Here is a 20,742-nt window from a genome sequence, read left to right on the forward strand (position 1 = left end):
AATTTATTTGACTTTCAATTTTCAGAACAACAAATGTTGACCAATAAATAAATCAATCAATTAATTACCGACAGTCAATCACTCCATGACCGTAATGAAACCCAACATCAATGTTTTCTTCTACTTTCGAGGGGAATAAAATAAGAAGTTAGCATTTTCTGGAGGAGTGTTGAGCCGACAAATTTTTTTTTAAATTAAAATCTTAAGAGACACTTGCCATGTTAAGAATTGATAACATCTGAAATAGTTTCTTGTCAAAAAAACTCTAACAAAATCCTATTGTTCCCCAGATCGTCCTAAACTCGATGCACCGGTACCAGCCCCGCATCCACCTCGTGAAGGTCCGCGACGGCGGCGGGCCGATCACGGACCTGACGCGCGAGCAGCACCGCACCTTCGTCTTCCCCGAGACCGTGTTCACCGCCGTCACGGCCTACCAGAACCAGCTCATCACCAAGCTCAAGATCGACTCCAATCCCTTCGCGAAGGGCTTCAGGGATTCTTCGAGGCTTACGGACTTTGATAGGTGAGTTGATAACTCTCTTTGTCGGCGCTATTCTGGCACACCAGTGTTACTGCGCCTTCGTCAACTCGTCGAGTCTGCTTGTTTTTACAACAGTCATGGCTTACTTAGAATCTCTTAAGAGTCAAACGAACGAACGTTACGCTCTCATTTTGTTTCTATGGCGCCGGCTAGGTTCAAGTTTGACTCTTAAAGGATCTAGAGAATCTTTAAGGCTTTGATCGAATATCCTACTACTGTTTTCATCGTTCATTAGCAACTTGACAGTAAATAATATTTCTAACTAATTAAAATAAGTTGTACAAAACTGTAAAGGTGACGGACGTGTCCGTGTCCGACCCATGTGTTCTCAAAAGTGGACCGAATCGATGCTGCGCCGCTCAGGGCAACTTTGATAAATTGGCAGGTTATTAGCAACAGTTGAAAGGCATTAGGTCGGCCGCCCTGCAATTTGCGCGGCGAGCGGCTTTAACATGAATAAAAGATTAAAAACTCCACCTTAAAACACAAAAGTCTCAAGTGCCACAGCGTTTGCTATAACATAAACCCAATCGGTTTTCAGTTACGTGTTCTTCGCCTGATTGCGACTGATACGCGGTTGAATGCTGATCGCGGCGCCGATTTAGGGATGCGCGTTGTTACACGCCGTATCTGCTTAATCGACTTTCAAAATAATCGATATCTACTTATACCTATCTATTGAGTTTTGTTTTTAATTTAAATCAGGTATTGGGCTTACCGGGAGTAAAACGCCGTTTCATAGCGTATATAGCGTTCAATAAATATTGATTAATTTTATGGGAAAGATAATGTCAAGTCTTAATTTACAAATGACATTACCGTCTGGAAAGTCAGTCATTACCGAGAATAATAGTCATTTAACAGCTATTTGTTTAAAAAAATTCTGACACAGAAGTTAGACCTGCCGAAGTAACCGGTTTTTAAATTCACTTTTCAGTTTCATGTTCAAGTTTCATGAATGTCATGATATTCTCAAACAGCTACAGGTAGGTACTTAAATCAACAGTCACAATCTAAAGCCATTTCCATTACTCTGTTACATATATTGCTATTACACGTATAACTAAATAGCGAGCTTCGAATAAAGTAGCAACAACCCAGTGTTACACTAAGAAAGTGGAGCGATACCGTGGGAAGTGATCGCGCATTGTATTCGATCGATCTGATTATTAGAGAGCGGTAATCGACATAAAAAGCTCTATTTCGCACAAGAAAGCATAATCAAAACTGACATTTGTAAAAAGTTATTATTACATTGCTGATAGTTACATGGACAGTTGTAACGTTTTCTCAAAAAAGTACTACTTTACTATATCGATTGTTAAAATACTTACGTTACGTACCTAATTATGCATTTTATGCCAGTAACAACCGATAAAATTGTACGTTTTGGTTGAAAATGACACATTTACAGCGTGTTTCGAGAAGTTTCCGTGATTAAGTCGAAGACTGGCGATGGCCGAGGCGAGAATTTGCCGGGAGGCACCGAACGGGCGTTCCCATGAGGCGACCACTACTATTGGACATTTATATACATTATCATCATCTTCCTCGCGTTGTCCCGGCATTTTGCCACGGCTCATGGGAGCCTGGGGTTCGCTTGGCAACTAATCCCAGTAATTGGCGTGGGCACTAGTTTTTACGAAAGCGACTGCCATCTGACCTTCCAACCCAGAGGATAAACTAGGCCCGTATTGGGATTAGTCCGGTTTCCTCACGATGTTTTCCTTCACCGAAAAGCGACTGGTAAATATCAAATGATATTTCGTACATAAGTTCCGAAAAACTCATTGGTACGAGCCAGGGTTCGAACCCGCGACCTCCGGATTGCAAGTCGCACGCTCTTACCGCTAGGCCACCAGCACTTCTCTACATTACTTATATATTAAGTAAATACGAAAGCGATTAAAAAAGGGAATGAAACCTACCTCGCTTCCAGCAATGGCAATTTGGCGTTATAATTGTAGTCTACCAGAAAATTATTTCTAAAGCAGACACTGCAAACAGACATGTTATATCGGGGAAATAACCCTAATATCACATGTCATGTAGGTATAGGTGCAGAGGCGCGAAGTGTGTGCGAGAGCCAATAGTAGGCTCGTGCGGCGTGTGGAGCTCACGTCAACGGCGGCCCGCGGCTCGCGGCGGCGCGTAATCACAGGGCGCGCAGCTCATTATGCCCTAAACGACAAATTAAAGCGCATTTCTATTATCTCCCATCGGTGTGATGTGTACAAACCGGTCCACACGTGTATTACTGACGGCACAGAATCCAACGTTCAGCCAATTCAGTTTAACCATCAACTTGAACTCTGTTATAAATGTGTGGATTCAGAGTTTCGGAGAGCGCGCTTATAGTGGTTGATATGAGCGGGGAAGCGATCGGAATAACATACCACCGGTTATCCTGCGAACAGCCCGCTGAATTATGCAAAAATAATTATCTTTCCACATTTAAACTGCATAGAAGGTCGTTTAAGTTAAACTCAAGAACGTATAATTTTCTCACATCTTGGAAAACATAAAGTTTTAACGGTTATATTCTCGCTAAGTACTTTTGTTATGTATTGTCTGTAAAATGATTTTCTATAATATTGTTCAGTTGGAGATTTTATGGTTAATTGTTTATCACCATGTCCAACTAATAGATAAACTGTTAAGTAGTAAATAATAACAGTTACATCAATTTATATCGATCCCGTCGCTAGGATACGGCATACATAAGTAAATAAAAGTTAGGCGCATTCTTTGACTCATAAAAACAGGATGGGATAAAAACAGTGGACTAAAGCTTAGGTTAGGTTAGGTTAGGTTAGAGAAATAGGTAAAATATTTGCATAGTGAAATGTCACTATGCAAATATTTTACCTATTTCTCTTGAACTTCAATAGCAGATGAGTGGTAAGCAATTTTATGCACTTGTAGGTTCCTACTCTCTGTTATGCATTTCAGTAAACGTATTTATACAATTGCGGTCTAAAATGAATGGATTCTCACGCCTTGACAATAGAGTCATGTACATACCTACTTACAGATATTCGAGAATATTGTTCACTCCGATACACCTAATGGCGACTGCAAGTATACAATAGTGTCAGCATGAACGGCACAATTACCGGGCACCATTATCTAATCTTCGACACGACACGACACTCCGTGACTACCGATTTGTATTAATTGATAGAGCGGCGATGAGCGGCGGTGATTGACGGCTAATTCCAGATGTTATCGCGCAATTACCTACCGCTCGGCCGAGCTACTGCGCGTACCCACGCTTTCACACTTACTAAGATATATACCTTTATTATATTCTTATGGAATGCTAGTAATTAACTCACCTTTGAAGAATTATTTCAAGAGATTATGGCATTTTTCGAATACACCAAACCTGCGAAGATAAAATAAATAAATATTAGGACATTATTACACAAATTGACTAAGCCCCACGGTAAGTTCAAGAAAGCTTGTGTTGTGGGTACTCAGACAACGATATATATAATATACAAATACTTAAATACATAGAAAACAACCATGACTCCGGAACAAATATCTGTGCTCATCACACAAATAAATGCCCTTACTGGGATTCGAACCCAGGACCGCGGCTTCACAGGCAGGGTCAATACCCAAGTACCCACTAGGCCAGACACGCTGATAAAAATCATGATTAATTTCTATATTGCAATCACAATGAATCTATTGTTGAGAATAACTTAGATGACGAGATTTTATAAGCTTTTATTTAACTTGCAATGTTTGTTTGTAATATATGTTTATTCGGGTCAAATCAGTATGCAAGCTAAATTAAGATCCAATTCCGATTATTGGATTGAGCTGAACCTTCACATACATTTGTAAATGCAATGAAATATATGGTACCACCGAGCTGATCTAATGATGGACACAGGAGGTGGATCTGTGATAAAGCAACGCAACCTAATTGTGTTTGTTGGGTTTGTTAGAATTGTCTTGATAAATATTAGTTGCCTGTTGAAAGTAAAGTACAGTCAGCGATGAAAGCTTGTATCAAAATATTTTTATTTTATGAAAAAAAATACTTATTTTTGACTTAAGTACCGACATACGCTGTGTACCTATTGTGTTATTTTAGCGAATGTTTAGGTTGCATGAAATTTTGAAGTTTATACCACACGACGAAATTATAGAAGTATCACTTTGCATGGCAGCCAATCATTCACAAATCATTTTATTCTCAAGTATATTTATAAACTACTCGCTAACGTAATGTGAATTCTAAATTCGTAACAATTAAATATGTGTAATAAGAGGTCAGAATTACAATGGTTTCCCTGGAGCGACAACGTTTTGTAAAAGTAAACAAAAGCCCGCTTACACATGTGTTTAGTGTGCAGGAACGGAGGCAGCAGATTGAAAGCCGAATAATTAAAGGCTAGTATCAGATGAACTTGCTCGACGTGTGCTACTGTGCACTCATTCTATTGCGGTGCAACGATTACTCTTAATTTAACTTTCTTCTCGTTTTTTAGAAAGTCTATATCAGTTTTTTATATGTCCGCGTATGCATTGTGTGAGTTGCTTCCGTTTTACACGCTACGTTTTTTCTTAGCCTTTCGATAAACGCGTTTAAATCGGTAATAAGTTATATGTGTATATGTTTTGTAATTCCAGTTTATTCATCATAATATTTATTAAATTCATGTTTGCTTTCTCCGTCCTCACATTTTCCGTCCTGCCCCGAATCTAGTTTGCCCGGCCTCCCCTAAAAGTTATGTAGGTAGTTAGGTCCGTGTTAAATACCTATGGCAGGATACGTATCGCGTGGGTGGGGATCTATGCCCTGAAACACCTCATTAGTCCGTGATGTCATGCACTTTGCTTTGTCTTGACGCAATGATTGTCGGTTAAGGAGCATTAGGTACTAATTATATATTTTTTAATCTCTAAGTCAATTGAGGACTTCAGAGCCTACTTATTATATCTAATAAAATATTTAACAGAAAATTATTCTTAGATGACATTAAAATTAAGGTGGTGAAGAGTTTTTATAAAAATATTTCTGTAACGCGTAAAATTTTCTAATTAATGTAAGTTAGCTAGAGTCTGTGCGGAAAGAGAAGAGTCGTTGAATGTATGGGGCAAGATACATTCCACGACTCTTCTCTTTTCGAACAGAGTCTATACTACAACAAAAAGTCTCCAATTTCTGCATGACTACTTACGCCTTACGATGGAACTGAATGCCGCATCGGCAAGCATCGCTCAAAGGCGCCATTTCCCAGCAATAAAACTACAGCAGTCAAATCATAATGACAAATATAAATGTTTAAAACAACTGGCCTAGCCTTAATGACTTCCATCGCTGACGTCCGAAATCGTCAGACAATAAGTGTGATGGATTGCCATTGTATGAGAGCGTGTGGGATTTTCAACGATTACTCCCTCAATCTCGCATCTCACTGAATTGTACCACGGTAAAATCAACCTTTTAAGAATAGCAATAACATTCACATTACAAGATGCCGCGTGCAAGAGATACTAGCTTTAGCAGTGGATGTGGCGAGGTGGCCGAGAACATTAATTAATAGGCCACGCCCCGCGCTCAATCAGGGCCGATATTTAGCGAGAAGCGAGTCGATATTTTATGCGTCGACGCACCTCTTCGTTAATTGCGCGAGATTCACTTACGTAGGTGTCGGCAGTGCGTAGACTCTTTAATGATGCGCATTCAAGCTAGGCAAGCTACGGAAAATATTTTTCTCAAACATGCAATGAAATGTCGTCGCTCCGGGCGTTATATCAGGCTTCGAAGTATCACGTTTAGGGCGCAGCAACTTCAGAGAACTGTAAAGGAATTTCATACGAAATTGAAGGCCTAGGCCGGGAAGTAATTTTTTTTTTAATTCTAATGTAAACATGGGATCTGTGTCCATGAACAGGCTAAACAGCCGAATTATATATATTTTTTTAATATTTTTAGTGAATGAATGGTTATCGGACCAAAATATCCGTGTTAACGCCTGTTATACACGAACGTACTGATATTAAGAATACGAATCTGTATGATTCAATGTGTTAATAAATACATTTAAAATTTTGTCTATACGTAAGTCACCAGAGACCATAGACAATATTTAAAATCCTCTGCATTTATTTTATTTATAGAAATTGAGATTCTTATTATCAGATTGTGTATAATGGCCCTAATAAGGTCTATTCGAACACTACACACGCTAAATACGGACGACTTCCGTAAATAAAAAAACAATTATGGCGGGATTGGAAGGAAAATTAAAAAAACTTTTGTTGTGAAGTTGGATTTTTATTATAAAGATTATAAATTTGTTTTTTTAGTGGTGTATTTTTTTATTTCATTGCATGTTTGAGAAAAGCACTATACATGCCTAGCCGTGAAAAGGTCTTGCCGGCTTCGTATCACTATCCGGCCTCCCTACGGTCGGCCGGCTATACCTACTCACCCGGCAAGCCCTTCTTTCCCGGCGTCTGCAGTAATGTACTAATATGTTATTTTGATGCAGGACATCTGACAAGCATAGAAAGACACCGTAATGACAACTGCAAGATATTCGGTGCTGGTCCACGTTCTACCGTTAACTCTTTGAACGATGTAATACGTATCGTGTTTAAGTATGGCCTTTTTGGAAATAATTGGGTGCTTAATAGGGTAGATACAGCAACTTTAAAGGCTTCGATAGTATAATTTTGCATGATTCAAATTCAAAGTATTATATCCCTTCATTTAGTACTTAACCTATCTGCCTCGATTAACTCTGAAATTTATATGGTATTTGCATTATTATTTATGGACACAATACCTCCGACAGCAAACGCAATCCAACCAGTAATAATGCATCTATGCAATACAAAGTAGCGGCTAGCACCTGTGTTATTTTCTTTGCCGACCCGCCCACACTGCACTTAATATGGGCAGTAAGTAGGCATCTAATAACAAAGAGCATTGTCAATATTAAACAACTTAATTACATCAACTCGACCGGCAACTTAATTTGCACTTAAGGTATTATTTTTTATTATTTATGTGTTCTTGTGTTAAACTTACTGTCCAGCACCTACCTAAGTCTGGAATTTTTTGTTACTTATTCCATAATCGTTTAATAGGTGAAGAAAATCGCTAATTCGCAAGTAGGTAATAACTGCAATAAACTAGGTAGGTATACAAAAAGATTCTCATAGTAATACTCATTTGGTATTCTTGCTCGTAATGTATATACATCGATAAGAGGCCCGAGACGAGATATCGATAAAGTCTTGGGCCGTCCCTAGCGGCGGCCTCTAAGAGCGCCGCCCTGTAATTTGCCGCCGGAGAGTGTTGGCTATTACTGCTGATACCGAGATCATAATAAATACGCCATTAACGCCCCCACGGCACCCGAAACGACATAACCACCGACATGACAGCTTTAGGAACTCCGCGCGCTAACACCGACTTACGACGTTTCTACATATCACATTCGAAAACGTGTAAATTTCGTAACATTACGGCTGTGATTCCTATGTGTTAGTTCAAAATTAACCAATTTATTCCACCTTAAAATTAATCGCAGTTTTGTAGCCCATGATCGTAATCGGGCCGAGATGTCCATTACGCAGCTTTCATGAACTTTGTAAATGTTGATTTAAATACTGCCAACATTTTAACACGCCGTAACAAATTATTTAACTGTTAAGCATTTTTTTTTTCAAGTTATTGAACTCACCAAAAGCAAATTGCGATATAAGCACAGCAAAATGACCTGTTAATTTAGTCGGTATTTTGTTAAATTACACACTTAACTCTGTGCTGTAATCAAAATTTTATGTCGCATGTTACCGCTGTGTGAAATGATTAGGACGGTGGAGTTCCACGTGAAAGTTAATGTACGGTTTCGGTAACACCAGTGCTATTATGGAACTATTAGTTTTTATGTTAGAAATTAGGTGGCGTGTAAAAAAATCTATATTTCGGTTGGCGTGTGTGGGCAACCTACCTGTTTTAATTCCCGGCCCGGCGCCTGAGGCTGCGGCGCATCGGTGATAGATTAAATTCGACACGGCATCTCATGATGTCATGCCAATTTTGAGTCTCACCTCGAGCCCGGCGTGTCGTCACGCTCATTTGCCGCTCTCGAGAGCATCCCAACACCTCTTGTTATTAATGACTCCACGACACCGCGCGCGCACGATACCGTCGTAGATCTTAAAGGAGTTACGAAGTTCGATTTCCATTGAGCGGGCGTGAAGGATGGATTATTGCACGCTTATGAGTGCGCTAGTTGAATAGTTCTGTGAGTGGCGAAAATAGCAAATTCGCGCGAACGCGTGCGGCGGCACAAGTCCGGGAACCGATAAAGGGCGCTCTCGCCGCCATAAAGGGCTGACGAGCTCGGCGCGCCTCGTTAACGTGCTCCACAAACATAAATCGCTTCGACGAAACAATTTCTAGCAATATAGAATTATAAAAATGGAATAAATATGAATTGAGTACTTACATTCAAATTCAAAAAAGGATTTTCATACTATAATTTGCACGAATTTCTATGTGATTTTACTTATGATCTAGGTAATTTTGTATGTATGTGTCATACTCATATATCTTAGGTAGGTTCCTATAATATTACAAAGATTTGTCATAGTAGGTACCTATTTGTTAAATCAATAAAACAAAATTATGGTCTGACAAGGGTATTAGGAATAATAAGCAGTAAAATCGTTGTTACCTATAAATAAAAAATATGTTCTTTTGTTTGAAAAGTACTTATAATGAGCAGTTTTATTACAAAGAGCATATTAAAGGCAGCCACGTGGCCCGGCGAATATTTCCCCGAAGTGAATTTTATCGACCACGGGCCGCTGAAAGCAAACGATCAAGCAACGCGCAAACGCGCGCGTTCGCGGAACGCGCGCCGCAAGCTCGCTGGAACTTGATCTATCGAGGAAGCTATTTTATGCTGTAAGGGCTACCCTCTTATCATTCTTAGAAGATTAACATACCTCAATAACTTAAGAAGTTCCCCATATGTAGGTATAAGTAACTTGGTTTGAATTTTGACAAGATTTAATGTTAGATTACACTCGACTCCTGGCACCAGGGATCCGTCTTAAGCTGTGCATTGTGATTTTTTGTGCAGATAAACAAATACCTGAATGGACTATGATTGTTTTTCCCCAGAGATCCAATGGAGCTGATGCTGATGGAGCAGCAGCTGCTGCGGTCGCCGCTGCGGCTGTACGCGGGCGGCGGCGGTGCGGGCGGCGCGCTGGCCGACGAGGAGGCGGAGAAGCGCGCGGCGTGGGCGCGCACGCCGCCCGCGCTGCAGCTGCTGGCGCTGGGCGGCCGCGGCTGGCCCGCCGCCTGGCCGCAGCCGCTGGCGCTGCCGCCCGACCTCTGGATGCAGAAGCCCCCCACCCCGCTCCGCTACTGCCCCTACCCTCCCCCGGCGCACGCGGCGCCCTCCGTGAGGCCCGATCACGCGCCCTCCCCGCGGCATCCCCTGTGAATCTTGTGCCGACTACTGAGACATTCCAAAAGACGATCTGCGATGTGCGAGTTAGACTAAAGACTATCGAAAATGTGCTGTGAGGACTTGTATAAACACTTGATATCTACACGTAGTACCTACTTAATAGTGATTTGTATTATGAATATCAAAGTAGCGTTAAGAAAGTAATTACATGGTTCCTACCGGAAAAGATTTAACTTGTATTGTTAATATAGATCAGATTTTAACATTAGTTACCTGATAGGTATCCAGTTATCGTATTATTTAACTTGAGGATAGTCTTTCGAATTATCTGTTTTGTTATTTCTCTAACCCCTCGAATCACCACGGAGTAGACATCAGGTTAGCAAAGAGCCTCAAAGATAAATTTAAATAAGTTGTAGGTCGTTCTATGGCTGGCCGATATTGAGCCGTGGCATTCGAGAGCTTAGCTAAAAAAACTCATCACGATAACTTTGAACCAAAGAGCATTATAATTTGAATGCAATTTTGTAAACAATAAAATAACTATTTGTAGAACTAGCGACTAGACTCCTCATTATTATCTATGGAAATTATGAAGAAGTTATATAACATTCCAATAAGATTTTAGCATAATATTTAGAAATCAACGGGCTTGATAATGTCATAACTTCACTGTATGGAATTTGTAAAATCAAATCTAGATGTTTCAACATGTGGAGCAGATATAATTAAACGAAACGGTAATGAGCATGTGAGTTTCTTTAAATGCTGGTGTAAGTGAATTAAACTGATTAAACATATGTAATAATTTATTCCATCACTCGATCATAATAGGTATGTGATGGATGCCTTGATGACTGTACAGGCAGATCATTATTTTTTAACTGTAGCTATAGTGGTCGTAATCTGGCAATAGATCCCACGTCTTTGTTAAATAGTATGTGCCTATTTTTTTTGCCACAACAGCACTATTCTGTTTGGAATAGGAATATGACATAATATGTCTAGCTGATAAATAAGGTAGAGATATTTTTTTAACAAGCAGATACGTCTGCGGGCGATATTCCAAATTTTATATTAAAGGAAAAAATGGAAAAATTTACGCTTCCGGCAGGACTTGAACCCGCATCCTCCTCAATCCGTGTGTTGCTCTTACCAATTGAGCTACGGAAGCCTACCAGACACGGAGCCTACACGGATTGTGGAGGATGCGGGTTCAAGTCCTGCCGGAAGCGTAACTTTTTAAATTTTTTCCTTTAATATAAAATGTAGAGATAATTTATTTGTCAAACATGAGTAAAGTAATATAGAGATGTTATACTGTACAAAGTTGTCCTTCCTGCTATGCTGTGAGTTATGCTGTTATAATCACATTTGAATTGGTTGCTACCAAGGCCCTGTTTTAGGTCAAATGTTAGTCAGCAAATTTTTAGTCCTAATAGTTATTTACTGCTTCTATTTTACATGGAGCTGAAGGACTAAATAATTTTCACATGTTTAAACTATATACTAATAATCAACAATTTCCTTACAAAATATAATTCACTTACATCGCATAACCCTATTGTGGATTCGTATGTAAAATATAGAAGATATGTAATAGGTATTTATATTCCATTAGTATTGTAACTTATGAAGATGTATGTATTGTATAGCGATTGATTAAATTATTTTTGTAGGATAAGCACTGTACATATGGAGATCACTTAGATGTTTGTATTGGTAAGAAGTTATGGATCGTTTTAGTGGGGACTGCGCCGCTCACATTGTACATGCACCTAGAATTATTTAACATTAACTGACTATTTGTGATCATTGATTTCATACCAGAGTAGGTATGTTCCTTGTATTAGTCTGAAGAGATGTTGCGTACCTAATTTACTAATTTGGTTGCAATATATACCTAAAGTACGCATATTATTCAAGTTAACCTCCTATGACCCAGCCGTACAAGGGAAAAATCCAAAATTTTACAATGACATTTGAATCTACAGTGTAAGAAACATAGTCGAATGTTTTGTTAAAAATTGGACGGAACAAATAAATGCTACTTCGTTCCTATTGAAAATGATTAAAATTTCATCGAACTTAATAAGTCCTATATTTAGTAGGACTGTGAGCTTTAGGAGGCTATGAATTTATATATTCGTTGCAGACACGATCGGAAACTGTGTGTCGAGGCCGTGACATACAATTCTTGATTCTTGAATGATTATATATAAAACCAAATTTAACCATATGGGTATGTAATTAATTACATATTGAGCAATGTCACCAGGAAAGTATAGACAATACTTATTGGTTATACGATTACATTACAAGTTTCTATTGTTTTAGTTGGCCGGTTGGCCGTTCTCTCCTTTACGTAAAATAGAACTATCAAAACTGATTAAGAACGAGGTCGCAGACTTTTAGTATTATCCATATCGATTGTTATTACAAATCTAATTGCAACCAAATTCGGTCACTGGTAAATCAAGTGTAAAATATTTACATTTAAAATATTTATTTAGCGAAACTTTTGTAGGTACGAAACACAAATACTTACTGTATTAATTACTGTGAAGTCTCTTGTTAGTAAATATAAATATTTAGCATGCTGAGTGCATTGTAGGTGATCAATGTGGTTTGATTCTGATTACAATATTTTTGAACATTTTGGAGCTCTAACACTAACACTGGGTAGAAGAAAAACGTGAGTTATTCTAGTCCAAACCCCGGATCCTCTTTATAAAAATCCAAATAAGTAATTGTTTTATCCTATTACAAATTGGATTTGAAAAAAAAAAGTATAAGTAATTATAACGAAAAGATGACCAGATTAAGTCTGGATCCGGACTGAATAATCCACAATATCTACATCAATTTTACAGTACGTTAAACCCCAAATTAGGGTATTTCGATCATAATTCTAAAATATTTCTGTCCTCATGAGTCCGGTCAAATAGGTATAAATTGAATCATGAACTACTCTGAAACAGTTCATACGAAAAATATTTTAATCCCTAAAAATTTCCACCTGTAAAATCACACAGTTTTTTCAGTGTTTAGTTATTTATGTATTAAGTATGTAACGAAAAGTCTTATCAATATTATTTCTGGAATATTTAGTTGACTATTTCTGAATATTAGCGGCATACCGACCATAAGAAGCAATACTGTATTGGTTTATGTTGGATTTTAAACCCTTGTAGATTAGCATCTACATAACACTGTCATAAAAATTACGTTAGAGGACCTTGATATCGTTAGATTATGTATTTTTAGTGCCCACTTAATCTAGTAAAAACAATAGCTAGGTTTTTCCCTATATTTATGGCGTCAGAATAACGTTGAAACCTAAACCTGTATAATACAATCGGTGTTGCAAAACATGCACATTAAATACAATGTAGCTATGAGTTGATATCGTAACATTTTTATTGATGTGACATTTAGAGGCATAGGTAGGTACTTACATTTCCGAAGCTTTTATAGATGATTTAAGTTGTGATCGAAATTTAGACTTTAGGCGCCTGATGTAAAGTACTTATTGCTATGCAGTTAAATTTGTTGTGAACTTGTCAACGTAAATCCATATCCGGATCCGCGTTCGCCATACGAGAGCTTAAAAACTTTCCTTAAACGTGCCGTGTGGTACTCTCAATTGGAAAAGTAACTGGTCGTTTTAATGATATAGGGTTTAGGTACTTATAACTATTATGAGTATTCACAGACATGAACAGGGGTAGAAAAAGTATTAATTCTAACGTGATAAGAATCATAAGCAGCACTAATAAAACCCCAAATACATAATTAGGTACACTACCTAGCTACCTACTAAAATAAATATGTACATATATTATAGTTTGATACTAAAATGACCATCTACTTTTGAGGCTGACTCTTTAATTGATACCTTCTTATCACGTTTACCGATTAAATTTGTGATTCTGTATAAATAATTTTGAACAATTGACGTATTCGTCAATATTAACGAAACTAGTAAATTTTGTTACCTTAGCGACAAATAGCAGCCTAAGGGGGTTTATTATACTAAAGACACCAAAAAAGGTGCACTGAATGTGAGCGCGCAAGGTAGCGACATATCAGGGCTCGGCCCTATGTGCTAATAAACTGAAACTAATTCCAATGTTGTTTTATTTTTACTATTTCATATGTAGGTATATAAGAAAAGAGTATAAACTTACCTGCTAAGTAGGTATGATGGTCAAGAATAAAAATATTAAAATGAATTAAAAACTATAGGAAATATTTTTTAGAAAGTTGTATGCAGCATCCGTAGTGATATTTAGTCAGCAAATTAGCAGTCGAGCCGCCTGATGGGAAGCGGTTAACGTAGCCCATGAACATAAGCAACATCGGAGGAGCCACTACATTTAGAAGAGCAGATTTAGAAAAGGTACAAACGTTACAAACAAATGGGACGGTTGGACATATTATAAATCTTAATACCACAACAGCATACAAATCTATATACCTAATGTATAAATGTAGTATAACTGACTATGGATATTCCTCGTATAGTATGCTCTCTTGTTTTGAAGTCGGTTGATAGCATAAACTACCTACAGAGGTAGCTATGCCACCCGGACACAAACTAATGGAACTACTGTATAAACAACAATACATTACTTCTCGTCATTCATCAAAATCAGCTGTGTCTAGTCAAATTATCAGTTGGGCAAGCTAGAAATGTGTTGGCTTGCTCTAACTTGGAACGCATAATTACAAATATAAGAATAAGAAACCATTTATTGCCACACACATAACAGAATTAGGTTATTTAGAAAATAAGTATCAAAAAATTCACATGTGCGGCAAAAGGAACGGGCTCAGCATACGCTGCGTCAGCCATTTCATCACATTGCCTGCGCAGCGCTGATTTTCAGTCCGTCCCCTTCACTGAACCACATTGATAGTATGTATGCGGGTTAAGGGATTTTTAGGGTTCCGTACCCAAAGGGTAAAAACGGGACCCTATTACTAAGACTCCGCTGTCCGTCCGTCCGTCCGTCCGTCCGTCCGTCCGTCCGTCCGTCCGTCCGTCCGTCCGTCTGTCACCAGGCTGTATCTCACGAACCGTGATAGCTACAGTTGAAATTTTCACATTTTCACAGATGATGTATTTCTGTTGCCGCTATAACAACAAATACTAAAAACAGAATAAAATAAAGATTTAAGTGGGGCTCCCATACAACAAACGTGATTTTTGCCCGAAGTTAAGCAACGTCGGGCAGGGTCAGTACTTGGATGGGTGACCGTTTTTTTGCTTGTTTTTTTGTTGATGGTGCGGAACCCTCTGTGCGCGAGTCGGACTCGCACTTGGCCGGTTTTTTTTGTTTTTTTACCAAAGATAGCTTGTATGTACCTACACCCAAAGCATAAAACAAAAAACAACTACAAAGATAAACATCTACAGTTAAATTAAAGTAGCTATTTCTATATATTTCTCTCGCTCTACACGTAGTACTCTGCTGTCCCGAAATAGTTAAGTTACACTCAGAAACACACAATACATTTATTATTTTGTGTGGAAAAAAAAATCATGGACGCATTATATTCTTGTATACCTAGTCTAGTCTTATAAGAATACCTAAGGTCAAAACTATAATACATCGAGGCCGCTCTAGCTCTACCAAAACGTTCCAATTGCGGTGGCGAAGTTGCTATTTGGCAGTCGCAATGAAATGAAATTTTAAGTACTTACTATCATTTCAGTTCACAGTTCAGACTGACAGTTAGAAATTTGCTGACCTAACCTTTCATGACGTGTGTGGTGGTAAAAAAGCGTGGGTTCGAAGTTCAAACTACAAACCTTGGTTGTCCTGTATTTAAAGAGGAAAAAAAATATTAGGGGACATCTTACACAGATCGACCTAGCCCCATACTAAGCAAAGTTTGTAGACCGGTACTATATGTGCTAGGCGACGAGAGCACTTATACAATACATAGAAAACAACCATGACGGAACAAATATTTGTGTTCATCACACAAACAAATAAATGCCCTTTCCGGGATTCGAACCCAGGACTATCGGCTTCGCAAGCAGGGTCACTAATACCCACTAGGCCAGATCTTTTTGGTAGATAATAAATGTAGGTCCCTTAAGTACTTATTTAGTAATTATATGTAGGTGGGTATTTTTTGTCTAGTTCCACGGTAGCGTTAATCAAAATCACTGAGCTGTGATCATTTGGCAAATTTGTGCTAACTTGTTTGGCCAGACCGCCATAAAATAAAAGAAGAAGAAGCTGTGATCAGAATGGTGAATAACATTCCATCGTTATTTTTAATTTAACTTCAGCTCGTCTTAATTTAAGTATATTAGTTTATTACACGTGATAGAAACATAAATTTATAATTAGTTATTCCAATTTATTTTATCCTATTCATCTAAGCGTAAAATGTGACAGCCTGCTTGCTGCGATGTAAAAACTACGAGTAAGTAAGTACGTTTTATATTTATAAATGTAATGGCCAATTTCAGTGAATTTAATGGCCCTTTTAGCAAAGCGTAGGTACTCATCATTCATAGCAGGCAAGTTTTTATGAAGCAATATATCCGGTATTTAGGCAAGCCATACCATTTCTCGCCATGAACCGTTAGCATTTACATGGCAGGTAATAAGTAATCATCACACTTTTATTTTCCGTCTTTATTAACTGTCATTAGGCATTATTAAGCGCGTATATCGATGATGGTCGGCCTTCCGTCCGCCGGGTAATTGCTGGATGTGCGGCCTACAAATTGAAAGCGGCCGCGGCCCGAGGCGCGTATTGATGGATCTGCTGCCATCGTGAAATTATAGCCGGCCCTTGCGACAGCTTCGCAAATTATGCGTATAATGCTAGTAAATAATACGCGCTCGCTATAAATTCATAAGAGGCTAGGATGCACGTCAAGGCTCTGCGTGAAACTCGCGTCTCACCGGCCGTAGCCCTCTTCCGCCGTCAATACTTAGTACGAATGTATCAGGTACTGCATGGGTTGTCATTCTAATTTATCGTGCGGATGCAGGTCTAACCTAGGTGAAATGCGCATCCCGATGACGAATATTCCCCAATAGATATGGTCTTAATCTGATTCTGATTTAATTGAATCTTATGTACATTTTACTCTGTTTGTTCTCCTAATAAATAAAATAAAATAAAATGAAATTTAAATATATCGGAGCGGCCAAGGTGCTCGCAAATATTAACACGCCTATGAGCGCGTGTTTAGATATTTTTGAGTCCCTCGGCCGCTTCGATATATCTGATAGCGACTGTATTTATGTATCCTACCCGTAACAACACATGGGGTCACGGTAGGTAGGTACTGGTTCGTCTGTGTATTTTATTGTGTAAAAAGTTAAAATAGGTATAGGTATCATGAGAGTTACAGAAAATTCCCGTTGTTTGAATGTGTCAGGAAGACTACGAACTACACCTATTTGTCACGTTAAACTTATATAGGTACCTACCTACACAAATCAGTTATGGTCTTTATATGATCCCAAAGCACTCTGCGTATTTCTCCAAAAAGAGTCTCTATACTCTAGAGGTACAGTACAGGCGACTTAAATAAAAAACTAAAACGACTAAAATACGACTAAAATACGACTAAAATAGTTACAAAGTCATACATATAGTTTTTAACTACCCACTGTAATCTTATTACTTAATTCAGACATAGAGGAATCCGTGGGGCAAATTTTCTTGACAGGTAGGGACTTCCTATATCGATAAACTCAATTATAGATAGATGAAGTGTAAAGGTAAAGACAATAGAATCAGCAGATTTCCTGATGGCATATTTGTATATTCAAACCTGTATACAACATCTTCTTTGTCCGCGAGAGACACTATTAAAGAAGCAAATTACAGTTCGCCTCGACGCCACGAAGATGCATAAATTAACGCGGAATACGCATTTCGCAGACACCGGCTGATTGACTCCTTTCATTACTGGCTTGCATTGTTCGCCTCGAGAAAAAATTACAAATCCTCCACGAATACAACACATTTCATAATTATGGACTATTGTGGTGCAGGAACTAATTTCTCGGGGACGAAAGCACTCCTCGCCCGAGGTGTGTAAGAGAGATATATCGCCGAACGTAAAGCCGATGGTTGATGGCATAAAGGCGGCGCTGATTAGTTTTCAAGGCAAAGACTAGTTCGAAGAAAGGGACGAGGATTTAATGTCTCGTCTGAGCAATGTTCAAAGGCATTGTTAATCGGCGCTTGTGTCTATTCACGCGCGAAATAACATAGACCGGTAACTAATTTTAAACTTTGACATCAATTTAATGGAAACCCATCGAGATATAACGATTTTCGAAGCGGCTGTGATCGGCAGAGCGTTTCGAATTATTGGCATTAATTGCGCTCATTTGTCGGATGTATGGTGGCATTGTTCCCGAAGCGCCGGAGATTATCACCGGTATAAGGCGATAGACGTCTCCGGGCCACGTGCGAGCCCTGTGCCCGGTCGTGCCCCGGCGCGATTGCGATCTGCCCATATCGCGCCTGTGGGAACGCTCTTTATCAATACATAACTACTTGCCCAAGTACCTCGCTATCTCCGAATGATCAACTCGTGTTCGTGGCTGCAATTAGAGACAACAATTAATTATAATGAACGTTAGCGAAATGACCCACCTTTGAACCGTTTCCCGTTTTGTGCAATTTGCTGTTTCGTTTCGCGGCGGTCAATCAAGGAACGGTCTAGTTGTCCGTGTCGTTCACCCGCTCGGACGGACGTATGGACAGGTCGGTTGTTCGTGGCAAACCTTTTTCTAAGTCTTGTAACGGTGTCCGTCTGTTGGACGCGTCCGGCGTCAGCTGCCAGCTCTAGCCGACGGGAGAGACAAGTAAATAGAGCCAGGCTAATCGTCGAAAGGGAAACAGCGAATTACTCCGTCACGGCGCTCCCAACAATTGCTTTTGTTATTGGCGATAGACGCTCGATCGAGTGATGCCACTTGACATCTGTGCGAACTTTGCGAATCTAATAGAGGGCTATTGGAACTAACCTATGCCTCGTGTCAGAAGTAACGACAGACCTATTGAGCGGATATTCAAATGGTTTCCCAGGCATTATTACGCCTTGCATTTCGAGCTGATTCAAGAGAACTTAAACTATGTTTATCGCATTTGATTGACAGAGTAGTTGTTGTAAATTATGATGATTATATCGACAATTGGTGAGAAGTGGAAGTCGCGTGGAGAGGAGCCGTCGTTAAGTTGTGCGGAGTGACAGGCTAACAGCAGCACGGTGTTGCCGCGGACGGCCAGGCCTTGAGAGGTAATTGGTAATGCAGCTGTCAGCACTATAATCTACGTCCTAGAAAACAAAGCTACCGTTATCGACAAAAGGTTATTGAGAGAGACAAAGGTTATTTGTTGTAAACGATTATTTCTCGGCCTATATTCAACAGACGGTTTTGCTTGACATCGAATTCAACCAGACTATGTCTAGACTCTATCTCTACATGCTAGCTAGAGCTAATCTGGTCCGCGTAGACGTTCAAATCGTGCAACAAATCAAAAATATGCATGTACCTACATTCAAGAATAGATGAAAAAATGAATTAAGATTAAGAATTTAGTCCCTTAGCGGGATTATTACACCTTTTATCACACCGGGTCGACCGAGCCTTGCATTGCTAAGTATTTTTAGTTACTTAGCTTTAACAAAAAAAAGTCCTTTAGTCCGATCAAAATAGTCAAAGATTTATATTTTTATATGAAGCATGATCATTATACATTTAAAATGTCTCTGCAAGTACGTGATTTAAGTTTGTAGCCAAATACTTAAAGTATAAGTAGGTCAGTAGGTGGGTATATGTAGGTATGTATGTAGAAATAAAATTCTTTAATAGAGGTATATAGATTTTGTATGTAAGATCTATAATCTATATAAATGTGTTATTGACAGGATGCAGTACCTTTGTTGTGCCTGCTTGTATTTTAGTTTATGGATACTGGATAGGTAGGTACTGGGTACAAACAACGAAGCTCAGCGTTAGACAACAACAAATCTAGACCGGGCATCTAAGCCGGAAACCGCGCTAATCCGTAAATGCCTAATACGCCCTATTTGAGACGCTTCCTCCGCTCGATATCATTGAACCAAGATCGATATCACCTACACAACCAACGTCAAATAGCAAGAATTTATGATTCGCGTAGTGTACACGTCGTGACCGGCCGCGGGGTGGCGTGCGCGGGCGGGGTGCGCGGGGGGTCGCGGGGGTGTCGGCGAGAACAAAGAGGTTGTGTTCAAACGTGCCGCCGCCGTGGCCGCTAATAAGCAATAAACAAGGGGGCGGAGTCGCGCGCGCACCTGAGGGATCACTTCGCGCCTGTGCGATACCAGCCTCTCTATGCGCGAGCGCAGCAATGCCAGCTCGTCTGCTGGGATAGGGGATTGCTATTGGAACGTGACTTCTAATTTTAATATTGTCATACTTACATGTAGTTCCACATTTTTTGTTTAAAGGTAGGTAGTTGCTATTTTAGTGCACTTTATAAGAAGAGATTCTTAATTCAATCATGACTACCTTCCTATTGTTTTTCACCAACCTATATAACCTTTACCTACTCAGGAAAGTACCTACGAGTAACCTTAACTTAATTTTTCATGCTGTATTTTATCGCTGTGGCATTATACTGGCATTGCTGAGGTGAAATGTTGTAGTTGTACCTACGTATGTGTGATACGAGTTCAAAGTTATATTCATCTCA

General features: G+C 39.2%; 1 protein-coding gene and 1 long non-coding RNA gene across 5 annotated transcripts in view; both read left to right on the forward strand.

Moving 5' to 3' along the window:
• Positions 1 to 10,790, forward strand: part of LOC134647984 (T-box transcription factor TBX20) — a 98,071-nt gene extending 87,281 nt beyond the window's left edge. For all 4 annotated transcript variants that reach the window (XM_063502405.1, XM_063502406.1, XM_063502408.1 and 1 more), the window contains 2 exons: positions 291 to 526; positions 9,714 to 10,790. In XM_063502405.1, the coding sequence (XP_063358475.1) occupies positions 291 to 526; positions 9,714 to 10,041 (564 nt within the window). In that variant the 3' untranslated portion in view covers positions 10,042 to 10,790. The remainder of the gene's footprint in view (positions 1 to 290; positions 527 to 9,713) is intronic.
• Positions 1 to 20,742, forward strand: part of LOC134648016 (uncharacterized) — a 441,830-nt gene that overhangs the window by 202,997 nt on the left and 218,091 nt on the right. The window lies entirely within an intron of this gene.

The sequence above is a fragment of the Cydia amplana genome, chromosome 5, assembly GCF_948474715.1.
Source record: "Cydia amplana chromosome 5, ilCydAmpl1.1, whole genome shotgun sequence".
In the NCBI taxonomy this organism is placed as follows: Eukaryota; Metazoa; Arthropoda; class Insecta; order Lepidoptera; family Tortricidae; genus Cydia; species Cydia amplana.